This window comes from Neodiprion pinetum, chromosome 3 (assembly GCF_021155775.2).
Source record: "Neodiprion pinetum isolate iyNeoPine1 chromosome 3, iyNeoPine1.2, whole genome shotgun sequence".
Classification (NCBI taxonomy): domain Eukaryota; kingdom Metazoa; phylum Arthropoda; class Insecta; order Hymenoptera; family Diprionidae; genus Neodiprion; species Neodiprion pinetum.
This window is the reverse complement of record NC_060234.1, coordinates 34,938,299-34,954,729: the sequence shown is the minus strand read 5'-3', so window position 1 is coordinate 34,954,729 and position 16,431 is coordinate 34,938,299. Positions and strand designations below refer to the sequence as shown.

The window sequence follows — 16,431 nt, the reverse complement described above, 5'->3', positions numbered from 1 at the left end:
TGTGGAAATATTTTTTTATTTTTCACGAATGTAAACTAATATATATTCGGATAATTGTATTAAAACATGATCCAATTTAATTTTACTGTATTTAACACAAACCTTGTGTTCCAACTTGGGGAATTCCACGATTCTTCCGACCATTTTACGATCGCTGGTCACACTGATCCACAAACTGCGGATTTCAGGAATATCAAATAAAGAAACTATCTGCAAATAAATGCTCCAAGCCTATGACAAGTTTTTAATTTTTTATTATTCCACATGTACAACACTGCGGTGACATACACATAAATGATGTATCAAATGGATTTAAAATTTCATTCTGTGGGGATATTGGCTGCTTCGAAGACCGAACATCGCTGACAAATAAGTGAAGAGCAATTTTTTGTCCTGGTGTTTCTTGATGGCTCCAATAATTAGTGTATCCACAGTTTTCTGGTCGATCTTTCTCTGTTCAGAAGGTTTGTAGTCTACTTTCTTTGTGCTGAAGATATCTCCCTCTTCTTTCTTGGCACGCTTGTTCTGGGTCCTTTTGTAATATTCGTCCTTTCCTACTTCTTTGGGTAGTTTCACACCAGAAAGGTCGATCTTTGTCGATGTAGCTATCACGTAATTCTGGCTAACACGACGTAAAGGACAAGCGTTGATTAGGAATGGACCTGTAAAATGTTAATCGTGTGACAATTTATTCACAAAATGATAATGGCAATAAAATACTAACAGAAAAGATAAAACTAACTCTGTTTACTTCAAAGTAGTTCTAAATATATGAACTAAGACAACTTTACTGCACACTTTTTTGAACACTATAAATGTCTGAAACTGCGCCATCTGTCGTTTCAATCGTATGTGTTAAAATACACATAAAACACTAAGGCCTTATTTTTCTGAAAAAATAGAGGAACTATTTTCTACTGCAATACATAATGTTTATTCGAATGAATTCAATTCTTCTGCACTTGTGAGGAGCACATATGGAACGCCCACTTACCAGTTACTAACAAAAGACCACTTCGAAGCTGCTTCAAGAAAACAACTCGCTTTCCCTTGTGGGGCCCAGCCAACAAAATCAGGATTGTACCAGGAGTGATGGTGGGTCTGAGTCTGCGAACATGTTCACGGAAAGTTTTCTTTGCATGGTGAACAGTGACTGGATCAGCAGTAGGGTAGTTCTTCCTCCTCTTCTTAAGCAGAACTAATCTGGTACCTCCATTTTTATCACCACCAATCTTCTTTTCAATGGTCACAGGCTTCTTGGGCTTTACCTACAATGCAGGTGATTAGTTTACATTCGTGGTTTAGCAAAATTTCATTACAAAATCAAATTATAAATTGGGCCGATTAATTGCCTTAAATCAAAGAACATCCGATAAACCATTATTTTGATTGAAAAATTGTTACAATATCGGCTTACAACAGTGTGAGAGAAAAATGATGTTTAAGCAATGCTAAAAATATACAAAGTTTCTAGAGAACTTTCTCACAGTTAAGCTGGGTTACTAAAACCAATTTTAATAAAGATTTAGAAAATTATGCGTTAATGCTTGTACGACTCTTGGCAATTAAATGTTGCGACTTCACACCCACTTTGTTTAGATAAACAACAAATAGGTTGGTAATTTCATCGCTTTAATTTCCCTTTCATTAAATTATGGAGCTATAATGTGCAAGAACCACCTTGGATTAGAAGGGATTATTACCTATAATCTTGGTCAGATCAAATTATTTTTTTATGAGTTTTTAACTGATACCAGCATCAACTTTCATAATATTCAGTATCAATATGAAGAATTATTAGGAAAAATTACAAGACTCAAGTTTTTAAAATTTCTTTGAGTGATAGAATTTGCTATTATTGTTTCATTTTCAAAACATATTAAAAAAAATTTTTAGCAAATTGATAATCTGACGCAAGTTTTACCTGGAATACTACAATATGGAAAAAACCTAAGTGATGGCTTTTTCTACATTGTACATTTACTAAATTTCAAACATTAACTTACAGTTTTCTCGGTCTTCTTGCCAATGAACTTGTAAAGAGCTTTTTTGTGATACATTCGAGTTCGGCTGAACCTGTAGACTCCATTTCCTAAATCACGATTTCTTGGTTTGCCACGGGCCTTGCGTCCATCCTTTTTGGCCTCAGTAGCCGCAGGTTTGGCCGGAGCCTTCGCTTTAGTATCCACCATCTGTAATAAAATTATGACTCAATCAGAACTGAAACACTTTAAAAACCCAAAAGTAAAATAGTCGTAAAAGTGCAGTAGGATATGAAAAGTTTCCTGTATGGTCTAATGGATCTTGATTCAGTAATGAAAACACATCACAGAACTGTTCAGTTGAATTGTAATGACACGTTAGGCGATGCACACTGTAATCTAGGGGAGAGGTTATGTTTAGTTAAAATTAAGACAAATGCATTAACTCATTTATCTCAGAGACTGGAGATCACAGTTTTTATATAGACTCTTGGATACAAGATATCACGTACGAAATTGATGATATATATATAAAAATATCGAAACAATGAATAAACAGCATTTAACGTGAGCTAGACGTATCGACGTCCGTGTCGACATGCCATATAAACATTTTAACTGTTGATGCAAAAAATGTGACGAGTTATAGAAATATTAGGCGCAAATTGAAGTAGGCGAATTAAACTGATGTTATTTGATATAACTCCCAAACCAGTACGACCAAGAACGTTAGATTATTTGGATTCTCTGAAGAAAATTACGGCGGCTGATACTTACGTCGAAGCCAGCGGATGGTTGAAAGAGCCTCCATCTGCCGAACGAGGCTGGAAATAACCACTTAGGGCACACGTTTCCGGTCTAGGCGCAACGCGCGTTTTCTGCCGATTTTAAAAATTATTACACATATTCCGTGACAAATCCAACATATAGCTGCATACTTGGCATCAATGAAGCCTTTTACTGTCTTAACATTGCTACTTATAGTGGCTAGATATTTGCAACAAACGTTTGTACATTTTCGTGTCGCAATAGAATTAATAAATGTTCCAAAACGTAACTTTCAGCGTTAACTGACTGTCAGTTCTGATTCAAGCAATGTGAGTTACTTTCCTACGCCTTAGCGTGGTTTTCAATTTGGTAAAAACACTGTTAAATTAAAAATCTTCATTGCGGTGCTATTCAATTGCTGAACCAGTATGGACCAATATTTTCAGCTTGGACTTTATCTCTGATCGAAGCCATGATCGGAGATAACGCAGAAGGCGAACCAATCCCGAAGCCTTTTTAAGCGGAATGCCCGAAGTCCGCTGATGTGAAGTCAGCCCCGGCTACGGGGGGATATCACGATAACGGCCGAATCTCCGTTGTCTGGCTTCGGGTTAAAAAATTCTCGGATTAGTCATCTGCAACATATCCGCGAGAAAACCACTCGTCGTCAGTCGCGTCGCAACTCTGAAACAGCGTAGGCAGGAGTCAGGTTTGCGGTGACTCCCGAGCGCGCAGCCACTCGAGAGAATCTCGTTACCCGTGCGGCTGTCAGGAGTCGAGGCTGCCAACGAAGATGCCCTCGTCCCCGAGAAGTCCTGGATCTGCGGACGGATACCAGCGTTTCGACGATGAGCCAAACGTCACTTTACGTTTAGAGGGTTCCTACGGAGCGAGTCCAAGTAGGCAGTTGCTTTAATTCCTCCGTTACGCGGGACGTGAAAACGAAAAGAAACTTTTACATTGGATTAAATTGGCAATTTGCTCCAAAAGATATTTATTATACATACTCGAACATGATGCAGTAGTGAATGATTTAGTTTCTTCAATTACTCTTTTCTAAATCTCCACCTCGAACCGGATCTAAACTTGTGATCTCGGTTTTCATCTCATTCCAAAGATATGACTTAATTATGTGAAAAGTACAAAATTTTTTTCACATTTATTAGCTGTTCAATAAGTACTCTAATCATATTTGAAAGTTTGATAAGATAGCTCTTTTTGCAGATAGATTTGGATGATGACTTTCTTTTATTAGTTTTTTTATTACGTCTGTGTGTCTATTCAATTGCCAGGAAATGTTAAACTCTACTCTTATACAGTTAAAGTTGTCAATTGGACACGTATAATGAAATGCTAATTATTGTCTTAAAATTCTGTCCTCAACCGAAATTATTATAGTTGATAATTACTTTCAATGATAATACAGCATCTGTATTTATTTTGCAGTGCGACTTTGTGTGGTATAGTCTGGTTTTATTTTTCCACAAATCTGATATCAACCTATACATATAATAATTCAAATAACCAAATACTTGGTAGATTAAAGCTCACTAATATATTAATGCAAGTCACCACACATTGCTTAGACTTCTGATCAAGGTTTTTTATGGTATTATTCACAATATTTTGCAATATCCTTCCACATAATAATTACCTACAATTTAATACAATGATAAATACAATGAGCTTGTGGTAATATTTTAACTTTATTATTGCGAAATACGAGTTCTGTTGAGGTATGAAAAAAATTTGAGCATGTAGATAGGAACCGATATACATTGACTCCTGACCGTTTAAAAACAGATGATCTGATGCGTAATTTAGACAATTCAGCAAAGTTTTATGTCAAATAACGGTTCAAAATATTCCAATTAACGAACCATCAGAATCAAAAATTATATCGCAAATAAATAGTTAGTTTACATTTTGGATTATGTGTATTATCTAACAGAACTAAATTACACACTGCATGGTAATTTTTAATTTCATTAGTAGTAGCTAAAAATAGTTTTGTGTTCTACCTCAGGCTTGGATGTATTTCCAGTAGTTAATACTCTGCAATTTTTTTTGTAAATATGGAAGTTGCGCCCACTTACGTGAAGCAAACGTGTCAATAGAGTGACTATTTTTTAATATCTCTATTCCTGTACAAAAGTACACGAGTGTTAAATTTTATCTCTATATAATCTGTTTCTATGCTCAAATATTTGATAAGAAAATGTTTGCCGCACAACTTATTTCAAACTGATAGAAACATTCGAACTAAGGCTTGTCTGTCTCTAATTCCAAACTATACACGTACAGTATGACATCATGTACCAGCATCCGATTCATGTTCTCATGAATATTTAGACGATATTAATGTTTATAGAAAGTCGTGTACAAACTTGTAATTTATGAAATGTAAGTATCCTAACAGTGACTAAAAACAAAAAAAAAAAAAAAAAATACCATGCCAGATTATATTCCTTGTGACTAATTTGCCATTAATACAAAATGTGAACTATGTAAATACAGTAATTTAAAATTCCGTCAGTAAGAGTTGTTTTAGTTGTTACAAATAATTTTGACCGTGATCTTATCATAGACCCACACAATATCAATTTAGAGTTTCCATTCTTGGCATTGTGTGTAGGATGTAATAAATGCAGGCTGATGTTAACATGTAGTAAAATGTTGTTCTTTTATTTTCTTTCCTTTTTTTCTCTTTATTTCAACTACCACCTCCATCAATCTGGTATCGGTCATCGCCCTGAACATCGTGGAAATCATCTGCCAGTGCACTTAACCATGGAGGAAGGCTTTTGCTGCTAACGCATGCTTGTCTCATTCCTGCTGCGTGCTTTCAATTTTTTTCTAGAATATGGGTCTATGTTGTCTTGCGCTTCTTCAGACGGCAGAATCAGGATGACCCCAAGGGAAAATACGGATACTCCGAATGAAATCGGTCACAGAATTGGTGCAACGGATGGTGAAACTTTGTCAGAAAATGCGGCTTTGGCGAGGTACGCAATTGGTATAGATGCGGACGTACACTGGGAAATGAATTATCATGAAGCAGCCATATTTCTTGAGGTAACTTGTGACGAAGAACGTACTCTCATTCAAAAGCCATGATTCCATATCAGTATTATAAATATTCACGTTGAGAGAAATTGTAACTCACACCTGGAGAGTTTGGTGGCTTCAGAAAATTTTATTTGTCCACAGGAAGGTCGAAATAATGAGAAGTTTGACTCTCATCCCAGACATCCAGAGGATTTACCAGCCTACCTTTTGGTGCATAACAGCTGGTATTATGGCCTTGACCTATTGACTTCCCTCATACTTTTAGCCTTGGCATTTGTTGAGGAGCCAGCAGTGCCTCTTTTCAAGGTCAGAAAATCGTTTCAAGTTGTTTATTGTCATAATTATTACTCTGTTTTATTATTGAAATTAAATTTGTAGAAATTTTTACACTGCATTTCAACGATTTTAAAGCTAGCAGCCGAAGTTAGCGGCCAAACCTGTTAAACTTTTTGGAAGTATAAAAATGTCGTTCAGTTTTATCCTCATAATTCTATAAAAGTAATGTGAATTCAAGGTATTTTACAGAATTTTTATCATCGGACTTCACCACCTTATTCAAATGAACATAAGAATGTTTGGCTGCTAAACTTGGCCGCTAGTTTTAGCCTCGTTGCATCTCAGGTAACTTGACAACTGGATGTCTGTTCACTACCAAGAATTATTTTTATATCTTGCATTCATTGGAAAATATTTGTGTGATTATGGCCATACTTTATACCGGACTTAAATTCATGACTATAATTCGAAAAACTTGGAATAATTTTGTAATAAGTAAGCAGACCCTGAAAATATATGGTTAACCATGGATTGTTGCTGTTTCATGTGTGTACAGAGTTGCACACACACATTTAATTCATGCATATTAAATATTAGCTATTATTACTCACAAGGTACAGTCAGTAGTTTCATTCCGTTTCTTTTTTGTTTTCACTTTCCAAGTAACAATATTGAAATTGGAATTTTTTTCCTCCACCATATTATGATACCTTGTAAACCTTAGATCGTGAGTCATTCAAATTTGATCTCTACCTTTTATTGGTCTTACCTGAAGCTGCAGATTGGAGGTGCTTTTATTCTATGCATATGCATAATGATGATTTACCTCTTTTCCGGATAGCTACCCGTCTGGGCGCATGGATCTATCGAGCTTCTGGCTCTAATCATAATAGGAATAGAATTAGCATTGAAACTGAGATGGATCGGATGGGGAACAATTTTGAAACACAAACGCACAATGCTTAAGGTATATATAAAATAACCAGACACTCGCTTCTTTTTCATTTGCCATACATTTTTTTTTCATAGCCCTTCCATCTCATCAATACAAATTACAGATCATACTGTAATTGACTGATACAATTATTTGTGAGATGACATACATTTTTCTTTTCGCTATAATGCAAAGTACTGAAGCAGTCCAAAAAATTTGTGGCAGTCTTTTTTTCAGTCGCTTCAACTCAAACTTATTGAACGTAATAAAAAATTATAGAGGATTATAGTTATGATATTCTTTGGATTGTTATTAAATAAAAAATTTCTTATTAGAGACTGCAAAGTTGTCAGTAGACATGATATATAAACTTTCAGTTAAATTTTTTCCCTACAGAGTTTCCAATTCATAAACTAAAATCTTGAAAATCTTCAGATATGTTGAATTAGCTCGAAAATACTTTGTTTCTCTTTTTCGTTCTGTAATATCGATATTTTAAATATATCATTCATATTATGACATACGCATAATATGTTGATATACCTGTTATTATTCAATGTTCATATATCAAACGTCCATGCTTCACTCTGCATTACAGCTGTCTGTTACATAACAAAAGAATGAGCGTTAATACGCTTTATATTAATACCAGACTGATCCGGTGCAAAGCTGACGTATGGAACATCAGATTACGATTTACATGACGCATCAACAATTCGTTTATGTAGTACATACGAATATAACAACTGATTCGAAATTTTATGTTTTATAGACTCAAAGAATAGAAAATGAAAGCAATTTACTCAACCTACTTTTCAGATATCATTTATTCAAGCTTATCAATACATTGCGCTTTAAGAGCTACGATGTGAGCAAGTCCTTATTAGAATTCTTGGAACCTACTCAGATAATTAAGAGATTTTTAATATCAAAGTTTAAAATCTGTATTACTCACATGTAAACCAAAAGTGATCTCATTGTTAATTCGGGTTTTTCCCGGCTGTGTTACTGTTAGGGTATTGGAGAATTTTCATGCGTTCATCTGTGTCTAGTAGTGTTAGTGTTATCACCTTTGCTCTCTCTTGCAGTTATTCAACTCGATAGTTGAGTAACCGCTTGTCTGGGAAATGTGATATAACTATCATTTTAATAGCAGAATAAGAGGAAGGGGCAAAATCAGTGCACACTATATATCCAGCAATAGTAAGTTGTATGCAAATCGTAAGTTTGTTAGTCAAAGCATACAGTATAAGATCTGTAATACATAGAGCACGGATATCACTGGCTTGTCATTCAGCTTCTCTGGGACAATGCACTCTCTGACACTGGAAACACAGTGATTTTATTGAGAAACATTTCGGTAGAAAATCTCTGGAAAACTAATTTTCAAAAACCGAAATGTATTTGATCTTAAATTAATAATTCACAATGCAAAATAATTATTTTCAGACTTACAGTCCAGCTGTATTGATTATAATTTATCTGGTATTTTTTTTAGTTTTACAACAAACTCACAATCGACCGTTTCTTCCTCTTCTGACATTACTCAGTCGTTGAAGAGTTCTTGTACATTTTTTTTTATATATTATGTATCAAATATATTATTTTACGATGTGATCATGTACAAATATAATAATTTTTATATTTACAAGCGCCATAAATGTTTGGCTCTTGGCCCGAAACATATTCCAAAAATGATTAGTAATTCAGACCTAAATTCGTGTTATTCTTACAGTGTATGACATTAGCCATTATGTTTGTGGAGGCAATGACAGTGTTGGTACGACAATCATCACACTTCAGAGTGACTCGAGCTCTCAGGCCAATATTTTTAGTGGATACTAAATATTGCGGGGGAGTGAGGAGATTCATCAGACAAATATTGCAAACTTTGCCACCAATTATAGACATGTTGGGACTACTCTTGTTCTTCATCATCACGTACATGGTACTAGGCTACTACATGTTCTCTGAGATGAACAGAAATTTTGCAACATTAGAAGACAGTTTTGTTAGCCTTTTCGTCCTACTGACCACTGCTAAGTACGTAGAAGCAGCAAGATTAGTTTATTTGCGAGTGTAAATAATTAAAAAAACAAAAAATAATGTTAGACTGAATGTAACTAAAAAACCAAGTTAAGTGTCATTGTATTATTATAGTTACATGCGGAAATTCCATTAGACATATAAAATGTTTACCAGGCATTAAATGGGCTATATTCTCAGCTTTCCAGATGTCATGATGCCATCGTATTCGAGAAACAAATGGTATGCAATTTACTTTGTTTCATACCTCTGTACAATGTTGTACGTCATGATGAACCTGATGTTGGCTGTCGTGAATGAAACTTTCACCACTGCGGAACGAGACAAATTCAAAAAATTATTACTTCATAAAAGGAGGGCTTGCCACCATGCATTTAAATTGCTAGTTTCGAAGCAAAATCCTGATAAAATGCAATTTCGACAGTTTAGAGGATTGATGCGATACTACGCTCCGCAGAAATGTAATTGCTTTCAATATTTGCAGTTATAAATATGTAAACCTTCAGTAGAATTTTATAAAAAACTTCTTCGTGAAATGCGAGTAATGTATCAAGCTTTAATATCGGAAAAAGCACACGGCGAATAAGGCTTAAAATGAGGGGAAAACACAACTTGTTGATCCTTAACCTTTCATCTAAGGTGATAGTTACAGCAAATGAAACCTGAATAAAACATATCTATACTGCATTTAATTGGAAAAAAAACTTAATGTAGAGGAACTACATAAATACAATATTAATAACCTTTAGCCATCAGAGATGTGATCTTGATGTTTCGGCACATGAATGTGTCTGGCACCGGTACCCTGAGTTCTGATGAATTTGTCGAAGTTTACGACGCTACAACGCTTGAATGGGATCCACAGTATTCTAGTATTCCATGGTACCATGCCGCATGGCAGCCACTACAGATCCTCTGCAAGGGTGCTCATGCAGCCATTGTATGGCCGTACTTTGAAACAGTCGTTTGTACGTATCATTCGAAAAAACATTGTGCAAAATAAGTTAGAGCTGTAAAGAAACATTCTTTTTCAGATGGAACAATCATTGGAAATGGTGTAGCTATGGTGGTGCGACTAATTGAACCATCCACAAGTTTGCAGCAGTCTGCCCATGCGTTTGCAGCTAGTTGGGACACATTCCTATTTGTATCAAGTACGTCCCTTTGTAGTAGCTTATTATATCGCTTCATTGCTTCCACATACTTATTAGTTCATTTTTTATTACACAAATTTCAACGAATATTTATACATATCGTAATCGTTTCTCGATATGTGTACAGAAAATACTGAAAATCACCGTCTACGTTTTATATATTTTTCACAATACATCACGTTTCCAATAAACTCTACTTTTATTTCAGTTTTCCTGTTGGAAGCATTCGTAAAAGTGTTAGGTTTGGGTACAAGGAGATACCTAAACTCAGGTTGGAATCTTTTTGATTTGGGCGCATCTCTTCTTGCACTCATAGCCGGATTTTTATTGCTTCTTTCGCCAACAGCCACGTTTCTAGTTGTACTTAGACCGTTAAGATTACTCAGATTGTTCAAAATCAAAAAGAGATATCGAGATGTATTTGGTACACTAGTACTACTGTCCCCTTTGATGTGTTCAACTGCCATTGTTATGCTGGTACTTTACTACTTCTTTGCTATAATCGGAATGGAAATGTTTGAGGGATATGATATGCGTAACTGTTGCCGGTGAGTACATTTTTGCTATTAACATTGATCAAAATTGTTGGATAATTCATTAAAATTATTGCAAAGTGCAGAGTTGAATAGTGATTAACCTTTAGACTGCCGGGATTTTAACAGCTTTATTCCCCTCAGAAAGTCTCAAAATGTTGTGACTGTATCTTATATCTAACATATGTAAAGTTCCAATTACAGGCAGGGACTATACTTACACTTTCTGGCAGTCTAAGGGTTAATCCATGAAGCCATTTACAAAATTATATAGTCACTATTTTCTATTTTTTTTTAGTAACACAACTGTCGAAGATTTCTATAAATATTCAGCTAATGGAAGTACAGCATTGGGTTATTATTATCTAAACACGTTTGATAATCTGATGGCCAGTGGTATGACTTTGTTTGAATTGACGGTCGTGAACAATTGGTTTATATTGATGAATGCTTATGCATTCACTGCAGGATTGTATACGAGAGTGTACTTCATGGTCTTTTACCTTTTCACAATGATAGTACTGACCATTGTAGTTTCCAGTTTCCTGGAAGCATTCAGATTCAGGATTCAATATAAAAGGTCAACATCCAAACGAGACGGTACGTTCATTTTACAATCCACTACGTTTCAAATCATAGTAGAAGGTATGAATTGTGACCTATAACTTCCTTAACTAAATTTGAATTGTCAGAAAATTCTTTGGTGAAACTCTTAGATGACCTTCTTTTTCCAAAGGAAAAAATAAATTTGTTGGAATAGATAGGTGTTTATCGATCTGAAACATTTTATAGTCAATTGATTCAATGGTCTCACTTTGAACACGCACACAAAATTAGGGCGAGACTGGGTAGGGAAAATTATTTTTTGAAGTTTATTGTATGGCAGTAACTACTTTACGAGACCACTTCCAGTGGTATTAATGTGGGTATGAAACCAATAGCCAACATTATAAAAGCACTCTGTACTATACATAAAAAGCAAAATCATTTTGTACAAAAGATCAATTACGTACCAAATCTGAATTCCTCAATGGGATGTTATGAAATAATACTGAAAATGTTTGCACTTCAATAATAGAGGAGAAGATGTTGCATGAGGAAGTGGAATTGAGGTGGGATGAGCTGCAAACTGTTGTTCAGGACTTCCATTTACTAGAACAGCTGAGATCTACTCTAGTTGTTGGTGTAAGTTGATAAATTTCATTTATTGTTTGCTATAACTCTTCTAACATGCAGAAGGTCAAGGTATAGCTCAGTTATATGTATGAGGAATCGTAGTGTTAAACTGTAGTGGAACATAACACCAGTTTACTTTCCAGTGTGTACATCGTATATATACATGTAGGGCAAACAATGCAACATTAACGCATTGATAAGAAAGATACTAATTGATTACTTCATTTTGCGAAGGGTGTCACAACATTCATTGGATCTCGTCCACGAACTAGAGAAGTTCTCCAGCGCAGAATGTATACACATGAAATATGCGAATGGTTAGCTGAAGCAGCATTGGAGGACAAAAAAATTGGTTCTGGTCCAATTGGCAGTTTTGATAATCTTGATTCAGGAGACATAATTCAAAGTACTGACCACGTAGTAGCAAATGGCGATACAGTATCTTCGCAACATCAGAACGGTATTACAAGTCCTACGTAACTGATTTATTTAAATTAATCTCTTAATTCACAATTTATCCACTACTTCAAAAGAGGTTGCTTTCAGCAGCTTGATGGTATTCGGATAGTCTTGGATATTAATTTGTTATTAAATACCAACAAGTTACATGGAAGACTACATTGAGGTGTGCGGCAAAAATTAAGTTATGGTTTTATCTCTCGTACATCAAATCTATTGTTTTCCTTTTAAAATGTAGGTCTAGCATGAATTTCTGAAATGTTTCTCAACCAAAAATTTGTCAGATGCAAAGATGGAATAACCATAGCAATCGTTTTTTTAAACACTAAAATAGACCAGATAACCATGAGTCAGCCATTAACGACAAAATTGTGACTTTGTGTATCCTTATTTGCTGTGAACTTTCTAGTACCATTAATTTTGGGAATTCACAGCAACGCTTTAGCGTCGCCTTAATCTGAAGCAAACATCGTCATGAGTTTACGGGAATACATATATTATTATTGATCTCTAATTAGATATTAGTGTGCAATATACTTCACATGTTCACAATATATTAGCAAACTCATTGCCGTTGTTGCTACAGTTCGTAGTAATATTGAAACGTATCGTCTTCGCATGCTTGTAGTTGATGAGGGCGCATAGAGCTGAAATTTTGTCGGCATAGTTATCAAGGTTAAATGCTTTCTAGTTTTAGGATAGCTGACACTTTTATCAACACTTGATTTATTTATTTTATAGTTATATGTATCACTTCAATCTAACTGTTTAAAAATTAGCAAGCTTCCGCTCTTTCATTTCAAATAGTTTTCATGTCTCACCATCTTTTGACATACTATTCAAGCAATTGTTTCATTTTAGACAACAGATTCCAAATATCTCGTAATCAAAAGATGAAAATATACTTTATAAGTATGTATGAAGGACATTACCTAGTTTGAGGTATTCGTGTATATTTAATAGTACAATCGAAAGTACTACAAAATTATTCGTTGTGATTCGAGACACGAGATACATTTGTATTATTCAAAATACTAAGTCTTGAATCAAAAAACTCGTGAGTGCATTGCGAGCATTAGCGCATATCATGTTATAGAGGAGCTTTGTGATTCTCAAACTCTGTAACCATAAGATAGCCTGTGAAAAGAATGGTCAGAACCAAAACAGCTTTTTTTCCATAGAATATCTATTAATTATAATGGTTATTGGAGTTGCATGGTAGTATTTAATAAGTTATACTGATTGAATTCCAAAAATTATTTAAAAACAGTGACCATCACTTGAGCCTCTTTCATGCAATTAAACTGACTTTTTTACTTAATAAAGTAAATGTTATTAATAGATTATTTAAAAATATACGAATGCATATGATCATACGTAATAAATTATTCATAATTCGTTGATACGATATTCGTACGTATATACAATTTCCGTTATGAATTAAGATTTTGTTTAATAAAAATTAGTATTTATTAATCGCGTTTGGAATTCTGCAATTGATGGGCATTATTTTTAATTATATGTGACGCCTTTCATACACAGGACCATTTAGATCCAGTATTTGAAATAATTACGTAGGTTAAATCATATTTGTGAGATAAAGTGTAGATACAAAGAGAATCATATTTTCTTACATTCTTGAAAATTTTACTCTTTACATTTATTTTTTGAGAATGTCTTCTTTAACAGATGTTTTGTTTAGATCTGCAGGTTGTGTCTAATTCTCAATTTATTTTACCATTACTTAAGCAAGTTGATAATGTAAGTTTTCAGAAATTGTATAAGTGGAAAACTAATATGTGGTTCAGGCAAACATATTCTGCTTATAGTTATTGATGGATTCATGTGTTATGCTGATAGCTCATGTGACATAGCCAACTGATTAAAGAAAACTGTTCGACTCATTAACTAGTTTTCACTAGTTATCAAATTCCATTGATATAATATTTATTACTTGCAATGCGTTGTTAAGCAGCTACATATGCAAAGTGCATTTGAACGGTTAGAATTAATTTCATTCTAATGACAAGTTTTCTATCTCAAGAAAAAATATTGAAATAAACTCCTCGGGTTATTGATATCTATGAGTGAAAAGTTTATTTATTACTATAGTTTTAGGTAGCATAATATTAATAACATAGATATATTATTTTGTTAATCGAACTTGACTTTATATTTTATTTTTGTGGATTTTTAACAAAAAAATTGTATCATATTTAGGGCAGCTTATAATTATAAATAATTTATTAACATTCTATGTTGTGACCTCTGTTATACTCAATGCTATGATGTGACCACAGTATACAAATCAGTTATATTCAAAACTCGTCTGTCAATTCTGATTAAAGAATATTCATGAACTATAGAAATTTAAAAGTGAAATTCCAAATGATTCTAAACTATAACTCCTATAAATCAGTATTGTCAAATTCACAATAAAATCAAAGCATATAATTGAAATATTTTTCGCTAAAAGATTACTTTCCAACACCTAATAAAATTACGTACATGAACTTTAGTTGTACAAAGTTTAATAAAATATAGGTGCTAATAGTATGGAACCAATGATACCAGTCAATGTGAATATTTTAAGTTTTCTTCAACTTTCACATAGTAGTTATTACTATTTTAACTTTCAATCATTACTCCTGGTCCCCCCAAATTGGTGAGTTCAATGCCATACCCTCTTTCTACAAATGCATTGGAAATTTCAGTAATTGTATCATCATTTGTGTCAGGAGGCAGTAGAACATATGCGTATCCACCACCCCCAGCTCCAGTTAGCTTTGCTCGAAGAGAATGTTTTCTTGCCTCCGCACAGATTTCATCTATTGTCGAGTGTGAAACTTGACAAGATGCAAGTAAAGCTTGATTTATGTCGATCAATGTCTGCAATGAAATTTTTTTAACATTCAGTGTAGTCATAATGTATCAATATCAAAGTAATGGCAAATTTGCGATTTCATTCAGCAATTGGAATAAAATTTTCTTTTCCAATGATTGAAACTTGACGATTTTTACGATACTCTTTAGTCTCTGATTCTATCTACTCCTTGAATTATGATTTGCATTACTGTAGACATAAACTTACCAATAATTCGGCATAGAACTCATTTAGCGCAGCGGTGTCCGTTTCGCATACATCCTTCATTTGTTTTATAATGCTTAAAGCTTTTTGTGATACATTATCTATAGACTCCAAAATTGGTTGGAAAACCTTTGGATATTTTTCTTTCAGTTCAGCTACTTTCTCTACTAAAGCTTTAGTACTTCTCAGAACTTTAGTATCTACCAGTAAAACTCTCATGCTTTTAGTTCCAGTAATTGGTTGTAAGATTTCATTCTTTCGAAATTCAACTATTGATCCATATGTACAGATGGCGTTATCAATACCTGATGGATTTCCATGCATAATTTTTTCACATTTTAATGCGTACTCGGATATTACGTCCAACTGCGTTTTGTCCAATGTTGTAGATACATTTTTTTGTAGATTAACGTAATGTACAAAACAAGTACTTAGACAGACAGCAAAAGATGCAGAACTTCCTAGACCTGAACTAACGGACAGCATGGTACCTACTTGTATACGAAATGGTTTGATTTTGACCTCGTCGTACTTCAGAATGCTGATAAATAAATAGAAAAATGCTTCTATGGCCAACTTCTGTGGCAAGTTTGCATAGCCTACATCTTCAGCAAAGTTTTGAACATGTTTATAAAAATGATCAGAATCCTTGTCAATTTTCAATGCTCTGTCATTGAAAAAATAATCTTCAATCTTTCTAATAGATATCTTTTCTGATAGACTTATTTTTGGAAATAACAAATAGACGTACAACTGGTCAGGTTTTAATTCCTCGAACTCCAAGGTTGTACGTAAATCTAAACTGGCAGCCAATGCAGTTTTCCCATAAACTACAGCATGTTCACCATACAGAATAAGCTTTCCAGGAGCTGTTATTTTAAAGCTGGCCATAGTATTAACATCGAATAGTTATGAAGTATATAATGTATCATAAGCAGCTACTAGA

At 34.1% G+C, this 16,431-nt stretch overlaps 3 protein-coding genes across 5 annotated transcripts; 1 reads left to right on the top strand and 2 right to left on the bottom strand.

Moving 5' to 3' along the window:
• Positions 1-234: 234 nt before the first annotated feature.
• Positions 235-2,869, bottom strand: RpL6 (ribosomal protein L6). The gene is made up of 4 exons (XM_046617744.2): positions 2,760-2,869; positions 2,007-2,192; positions 995-1,268; positions 235-662 (listed from the first exon to the last, which is right to left on the bottom strand). Exons 2-4 carry the CDS (start codon positions 2,190-2,192, stop codon positions 313-315), a joined length of 810 nt encoding a protein of 269 aa, XP_046473700.1. The 5' UTR covers positions 2,760-2,869; the 3' UTR covers positions 235-312.
• Positions 2,870-3,279: 410 nt separating this feature from the next.
• Tpcn1 (two pore segment channel 1) lies at positions 3,280-16,151 on the top strand. 3 transcript variants are annotated; one of them, XM_046617736.2, is made up of 12 exons: positions 3,280-3,649; positions 5,611-5,825; positions 5,961-6,125; positions 6,937-7,062; positions 8,765-9,072; positions 9,256-9,536; positions 9,825-10,043; positions 10,110-10,229; positions 10,438-10,777; positions 11,061-11,362; positions 11,841-11,947; positions 12,173-16,151. In XM_046617736.2, exons 1-12 carry the CDS (start codon positions 3,544-3,546, stop codon positions 12,416-12,418), a joined length of 2,535 nt encoding a protein of 844 aa, XP_046473692.1. In that variant the 5' UTR covers positions 3,280-3,543; the 3' UTR covers positions 12,419-16,151. The 3 variants fall into 3 exon arrangements, with proteins under 3 accessions (XP_046473692.1, XP_046473693.1, XP_046473694.1); XM_046617737.2 differs by having other exon boundaries at positions 3,281-3,649; positions 5,644-5,825; XM_046617738.2 differs by having other exon boundaries at positions 3,281-3,649; positions 5,530-5,825.
• Positions 14,544-16,376, bottom strand: gny (ALG6 alpha-1,3-glucosyltransferase garnysstan). Its single transcript, XM_046617743.1, has 2 exons — positions 15,489-16,376; positions 14,544-15,286 (listed from the first exon to the last, which is right to left on the bottom strand). Exons 1-2 carry the CDS (start codon positions 16,374-16,376, stop codon positions 15,026-15,028), a joined length of 1,149 nt encoding a protein of 382 aa, XP_046473699.1. The 3' UTR covers positions 14,544-15,025.
• Between the last annotated feature and the right edge of the window lie 55 nt (positions 16,377-16,431).